The sequence below is a fragment of the Camelina sativa genome, chromosome 10 (assembly GCF_000633955.1).
Source record: "Camelina sativa cultivar DH55 chromosome 10, Cs, whole genome shotgun sequence".
Classification (NCBI taxonomy): Eukaryota; Viridiplantae; Streptophyta; class Magnoliopsida; order Brassicales; family Brassicaceae; genus Camelina; species Camelina sativa.
Genome location: NC_025694.1, coordinates 15,875,028 through 15,882,851, shown reverse-complemented (window position 1 = coordinate 15,882,851; position 7,824 = coordinate 15,875,028). Strand labels below are relative to the sequence as shown.

At 32.8% G+C, this 7,824-nt stretch overlaps 1 protein-coding gene across 1 annotated transcript; it reads right to left on the bottom strand.

Annotated features, from left to right (window-relative positions):
- On the bottom strand, window positions 5,280-6,347 carry LOC104720423. The gene has a single exon (XM_010438327.2). The coding sequence runs from the start codon at window positions 6,345-6,347 to the stop codon at window positions 5,280-5,282; it is 1,068 nt and encodes a 355-aa protein (XP_010436629.2).

Genomic DNA, 7,824 nt, shown 5'->3' with positions numbered 1-7,824 from the left:
AATTGGAACTTTTAGATGTTTCAACATAAATCTTTTATTAATTTGAAGGTAATGATTAAAGTAAAAATAAAATGAATAATGGGTAACGATCATTTCAACACAAAAATTTCGGATTTGAAATGAGTTTCCAATTTTGAAGCAAACCAAAAAGTCAAATATATTGACTTAGATAAACCGAAATATCGGTTCAATTTAACTCAATGTAGGTTTCATTTGATTCACATGAAATTTTCATTTTTGCTTTTATTTTGGTATTTTTTATTTGAATATGATTAAGCTTGTTCGGATATGGTTTTATTATTTGAATATACTTTTAAAGTTAAAAAGGTTTGATTATGACTTTGAACCGGTCAAATTTTATTGATTTGGGTCAGTTTAGTGTCCACTGTCCAACTGTTTTTTTTTTGGGTCTAAAGTACAAAAGATGTGAGATTTGATTGGTTTAATAACCACGGTTTAGTTTCAAACTAATTTGGTTTTAGTTTTAAACTCAGTTTTAAATCTGTTAAGGTTTATGTTCGATCATCCAATTTTAATTAAGTCAGGTTTGATTTAATTTGGATTGTTTTGTTTTATAAAAATAAATAAAAATAAAGATACAATCTTACTTTTGTAGAGAAGACATAATTCTAATATGTTACATAATAATAGGCCTAGAAGACAACTAACTATAGAAAGATATTTGATTTTATTTAATATACCAACATACAGCTTCAAGAATTCAACATCACTTGGGGGTTTTGTCCTTTTACCATAGGGTTGGTTCGATTTACTTCATTTTTAGTTTAAATTTTCAAATTTCTCCCATAATCATTAAGTTTCAAAATTTGGTTATAGTGAAAAGGAGAATTAATTTTCATAGTACTTAGGGTCTAATGCATTAAAATGGCACAATACATAAGAAATTCTTTTTAGTTTCAGCAAAATATTTTTATTTTAGAGACAAGTTATGGGTTAAAGTAGCACACAGTACATTGCAGAAACATTAATTAGAATTTAAATAAAGAAAATAAAAAATATAGAAAAAAATTTAGAAGGTTGACGTCGTTGTCCGTACAATATAAGATGTTGTCTCTTGCACGGTAACATTAAGATTTTGTTTTGTATACATGTCATATTGTTATTACAGTATGTTATGCTCATTAGTCAATTACAAAGTTAATCAATGCAAAGAAATTATGCTATAGGCTATAGATCACCAAAATTCATTTCAATTCCTTGTTCTTTGAAAGAAGGATCACCACATTTGGAAATCTAGTTATCTGCCATAACAATTCTACCTCTTTAACAACATACAATCACACATGCTCTAAGAGTTTGACATAAGATCACAAAGGATGATTAAAAATTTTGCTGCATCACCTGAAACATCAAATTCTATAGGTAGCAGTTCACAAATGTTAAACTTTTACTAAGCAAGTAGTTGTGTGATCAGATTTACGGTATTTGATTACTTAAAATGTGTAATTGATTTAGTCTGCACTGCACTCATATCAATAACAGAAAGAGTTGTAATGCTTTGTGAGTCTTCAATAATCAAATAAGGACTAGATGAGTAGATACAGTTATATATATGTAGAGAGATTTTCTACAAGATTTGATTCATGGCATGATATGGAGTGTTATGTAATACACAATAAAACATATTCAAGACCACAAGATAAGTCGTTTATATGTAATAAATTATAAGATTGTATAATTTATGTTGTCACCCTCGATTCTTACCATTTCAAAGTTTGGTCTACAACTGCAAAAAAGCAACTGAAAAAGCAATTGTGGGTTTGGTCGAGGGGAGGGGAGAAACTCTCTTGTTGTCTATTTTTACACTGAAACATAAATGGTGAGTTTTGAAATCTATCTTCTCCCTAAATTGCTTTCTTTCCATTTTCTCTCATAGTCAACCAAAAGAAGCAAAGGACAATTTGATTTGAAATTACATCCAGTGAAATCAGTTGAGAAGGGGACAGAAGAAGGTTCCTATTATGAGTTCGTCCATGATGATGAAACGATTGGGAGAATCATAATGATGGAGAAACACTTCACATATGCGGTGGACGAAAAAGAGATGGAGAGTATGAATTACTATCACGTAATTATGAAGAAGAAGCTGTTGGATGCCGAAGAAGAGAAGAAGAAGCTGAAGGAAGCTGAAGGAAGCCGAAGAAGAGAAGAAGAAGAAGGAAGCCAAAGAAGCTGAAGATATCGAGAAGAAGAATTAAGAAAGGCCCATGCCGAGAAGAGCTTTTGAATAAATTAGTAGTATTCCCTTTTAGTTTTTGTATAAGATGATCTACTAAGTGATAATAACTCTAGTTGCTTCTTTCCCAATGGTTAGATGAAAACTTGCTTCTTTTTTCTTTTTTGCTCGCTTGTGTTAACTATTGAATATGTGGATCTGGGTTTTTTTTTTCTTTTCGATTTTATTACTCTACAAATCTAAAAACTACTTAGTCTAGTTTTCTTTTAAAACTCCATATTTCTCTCATAACATTGGATTTCAAAGTTTTTCTTTAATAAAGAAATATTTTTACCATACTTAGGTCTAATGCATTAAAATAGGCACATATTGCATTGTAGATATATTTTCATTAAAATGTTTCCATCAAAATTTTGATTGGAAAGTACAAAAATTGCACATCTTACCATGTGTCCATTCTTAATTCGATCACCTAGTCGTTTCTATAATTGTTGATTGATGTAAAATACCGAGTTATTTGTCCTTATGAAAAAATCGTCATACAAAATTTAGATTTTTCTATTTTTTCAGTTATGGTCGGAAATCTTATCAATCACTACAAATTTGCAACTACAAAGTAAATTGTTTGGTCATGGAAAGTTATATTGTCGTTAACATCTGTACTATTATTTATTGGAAATCACAATTAGGATAATGTCCACACAAAAAAAAAAATTAATGAAGTACCAATACTATAGGATGTATCCAAATAGATTTAAAGACAACAAAATGGATTTTACTTAGATTCGGATACTATTTATTCCAATCTTGAATAAGATATTTGGAAATGGTGTATTGGCAAGTGATGTTTTTTCATTGAATAGCATATTTCCTAGAAGAAAAAAAAGACAATTTAGAAAAAAGATCAAGAAATAATAACTAACTAATTAATATTTTTTGAAATCATTTAATTTTGTTAACATAAAAATAGGTACATTAAATTAAAAATTGTATAAATGTAAACATATTTTAGGCTTTCCTAATATATCGCTACCTAATTTAAACTAATATATAATATAATCTTAATACTAATAAAAAAATATTAAAACAAACACAAAACAAAAAAAAAACATATATTTATACTTAATAATTATAAAAAATTGTCATGTGGTGTACCAGGGATAAAATTTAGTAATATGTTAGAATAGATTATGATTGATATTTTTATGAAAGCAATCTTTTATGGGTTGATCCATCAGAATATACAATGTGAGTGTATTTTTTACTAATGCAATCTGTTAAGGGTTGGTATGTCAAACTATTCATTGTCGTTGTGTATCTTTTTACAATTGCATACTTTTACGACTATATTTTTTTACTGATTGGTCCGTTAAGACATACACTATCAGTGTGCAATTTGATAAATATGAAGGGGAGGTGTATTATTTGAGAGATTCAATATTGACAAAAAAAAAATCTTGTAGTATCTTGATACATAGAAAACCCTAGAAAAATAAAACAAAAGTGTTGAAAAATCATATAAGTATATGAAAGTTGGCCAACTTTTCATATGAGTTTCACATCATCACACCAAAAAATGGCATGTGTCTTTCTCTATTTTTAAAAATTAATTAAATTAATTGAAGGAAAATCAAAAGACACTTTTAACTAATTGTTCATAACTAAATTTTTTTTGGGATCCATGTACTAATTATCATATGTATATGGTCTTTTCTCTATTCAATTTAATACATTATAGTAAGTTAGTAATATTGACATGGAGACGTTAGACGTACCAACAAATTCAAGACATGACACTCTCTCATATATGTAAAGTGAGAGATCTAAGAGTGTTTATTGAAATGACTTTTTAGTTTTAGTTTTTTTTTTTTCTCTTTCATACGAAAACTCATGAAGCAAATAAGTAATTATAGTTAACATATGTTGTTTAAATTTTGTCAATCCAGGTTTTAATCAAGAGCCTACCATGATGCATGTAGCTCGAGTACTAGAACATGAGAGAGTTTATGGAATAAGAAATTGTTTCTTGAGAATCAAGTTAAGCAAGTTTAAAGCATTAACCATATAAGTAACATAATTGCATAGAATTGTATCAGTATATCCTATATTTTTTTTGTAGGTATAGAAATAATCAGATGTATATATGAAAAAGTATAATTAATATTTTGAGTCAAAGATGAATCTTACCATACAAGTTGTAAGTAAATATATCTTAATTTATTAACTACATAAAAACACACAAAATAACAATAACTAACAACAGGAACAGAAGTTAACATAAAAACACACTAAATATATCTTAGCTAAGATGATGTTTCTGTTGCTAGTGAGCTTTTTTTGTTTGGAATCTGAAGTGTCTAATATGAGTCTGATGTCTGAAAGACAATTGGTAGATGTGATAAATACTACATTGTCTTGTTTGAGACTTAAGGGAACATGATTAGTCTTAAATGTCTCTTCATAAACTTGTTAGGACTTATTCTTTATACTGAAACTTTCTTTGAATTCCCTCGATTAAGGAACCTGGTAATGGAGCGGTTTTTCTGACACAAGTCCCTGAAAGGGAGCAATCAATCATAAAAGATCAAAGTGACAGAGAAGATGACCGATGGGAAGATCCCTCCAGGCTCATAGGCAGGAACAAATCGGGAGACATAAGTAAATCTACAAACACAAAAACGAGGTGCATCACTTGTCGTTTATAGATTATAGCAAAGCTTCTGCAAGATTATGTATCAGTCTCACAGAGAATTTGATGTTTGAAAGGTTTAAGAGAGACTCTAGACTCTCTACCTCAATTCCAAACTATTTTTAATGTGTAATGATCTAACAACTCCATTTTTGATCAGCCAGATTTAGATGTTGTAGATAGAACCAAGGAGTTATGATCCAAAGTCCGAGGAAAGTGTACATTTCTAAAGGCACAACACACGAATCAAACGCCTCGCAGTAGTTGGGAATTTATGACAGTAAAGCTTCTCCACGAGCATATGCAGAGGATTTATAAAAGTAGATTTTGGTGTTTGAAAGGTTTAATAGAAAAGGACTCAAACCCAATACCAGACTGATATCTCTAAGACTCTTAACAATCCCACTTTTGTTCAGCCAGCTTGAATATTCTTCGTTCGTCCACATCAAAGATTTTGACGAAGTTAGGTCGACCAAAGCAGAGAGAGGAGCTCAAAGGGACACAGAAAGCTTCAGCGTTGGTGAGGTAAATGCTTTGATCTACGAGGCCTGGAGTATAAACAGCGTTTCCTTGTTCGTCTAGCTTGAACACCATTATTGCTTCTGTTTTCTTCCTCGGGACACCTTTGATGATCTCTGCGGTCTTCTTGTACGACCTAACCATGAAAGTTTCACTGGTGGTTACTGACTCCACCAGGTGTTCGGTTGTGTAGCACGAATCCAAAAGGTCTCGTTTTGTCTCGGACAGCTTGGGAAGGTTTTGAAACCGCAAGCTCTGCAACTTGGGGTTGTTGCTAGGGTTGTGGAGATCCCATGATCCGACGAGGTGGCCTCCAGAGCCGGCTATGCGAAACATGTCATCCTTCTTGGAATACATGACAGGGGAGGAGAAGAAGCATGGGTCTGTCATTCTGATGTTGACCCACTCGGAGTTCCTTCGAGCCGGTCTGCAGAAGCTGAGCTGAGGACCCAGGAACTTGTCAGCCAGAACACAGTCCTCTTCTTGAGGAGAAGAAGAAGACATGGCCACGTTGGTGACATATTGGGTTTGGCAATGAGGCAGAGTTACAAGAGGAGGCAGCACAATGCGTTTCGGATCTGTTTCACTGTTTATATTCATTTCTCGGAGACGCAACACGCCGTCCTTCAAAGTAGGTAGCCATCCACAGGATGATCCTATCGTTCCCATTTCCTTACGCAGCTCTGTATATACCTTTCTATCGTTCTCACTTACCTCTTCGCTCTCTTTCAAAGAAGAAATGGTTCGAAGGAAACCACCAGACCTCCTAGTCGTGGCAAATCCGCGATTACCTCCGCATGGATCAGCGCAGATCAAGACACAAGAATGAGAATAAATTGGCAACGACAAAGATGAGATGCCATCAGAAAGATGAGGAGAGGATCTCACCAACAAAGGTTTCCGAAAGCAGAGCTTCGAGGGCTGATTTAGAAGCAAAGACATGAATAATGTTCTTCTTAACGGGAAGCAAGATAGAAGAGAAAACAATAAAAACTAATTGAAGAATTGGTGATCTTCTCAACCTTAAAAAAATCATTCATAACTTGCTCACCAAGTTTCCCATCTCCAATATATATTAATTGCGGTCTTTGTGAATTATTTACATTTACTATGCAAGTCCTTTTCTGGAGTGGGTTCTTCCACCATACCAAAAATTCTCATTAAGTTTCCAAATTCTCTCATTAAGTTTCCAAACATTTCCCCTTTCCAAAAACTACTCCATAAATAGAGTGACGAACACCCTATCTACGGAGTTCTCGATCCTTTCATTAGACTTCAACCTCTTTTTTCACATTCAGAAGATGGAACCGTGTCTTAAAAGAGAGGTGAGTAGCATTACAAGAAATTTTGTTGAATATGGAACTGAATGGTTTATCATATGCTAGGTTCAAACTTGGGTATTGATACGTTTTATTTGTTCTAGAATATATATATATATATATATATTTCGGCCAGGCCATTTTTTATCATATGCTAGGTTGTTTGAAGCTTCGACCTCCTCTGATCTGATCTGATCTTGGAAATATCCTAGAGCATAAAGAGTTAAGCTCTACAATTAAGAAACTTTATATAAAGTCTTTGGGTAATTAACGTTTTTACCATAAGCAAGCCAAAACGAATCTATTTGTTTTACACAAACCGAATCAATTTCTCAGACAAACCATAATAATTAGTAAAAGGTGTGATATCAGAGACATGGACCGACCCTGTTGTTAATCGTTAGTGCCAATCAACTATATCTCCGAATGTTGTTGAGCCAACTCCTTCCCACACTTCACTGTGTCCCACTTCTTCCGAATCAACACCTTCCATGTCACAGTCCCACCATCCTGAACCATTTGCGTCTGTTGAGAAAAAGTTCATATAAGTATCCAGCTGTATCAACTACATATAGTTAGATTTATTTCAAAGTATAAAAAAGTGACAGGAACTTGTTGTCGTCACTCACAATGGTTGTATGTTAACCTTACTGTATAGCAAAATTGTTTAGCTATTGCCGATTGGAAATTTTTTTGCCTTGGATAGATTTTTTATGAGTTATTTAACATTTGTACCAGATTCGAAATTCAAACTTTTCTGATGTACCACATCGACTCTTGACAAAATGACCATTGTACCCTCCATTTTGTTTGACGTTGCAAAAATGTTATTTTGTTTTTTAATTAAAAAGGGACGACTTCAATTTTCTCTCGCGTCTTTTCAGTTTCGAACACGCCATTGCCTATCAGTCCAATTACGAGTTAAAGCTGTGAGACAGAAGAAGAATTGTTCGATACAGTTCACTTTAACTCTCTCTCTTCGCTTTCGTTCTGATTTGAACTTATTTTCTTCTTTTCGCTCTTTCTCTTCGACTTTCGTGGCCTCTTTATCCGAAGATCTCCTCATGCAAATCTGAAACTCGACCATGGATGAAAGCAAC

Excerpts from the sequence above, each read along its gene's own strand:
- LOC104720423 (XM_010438327.2), bottom strand. The coding sequence starts at position 6,347 with ATGTCTTTGCTTCTAAATCAGCCCTCGAAGCTCTGCTTTCGGAAACCT.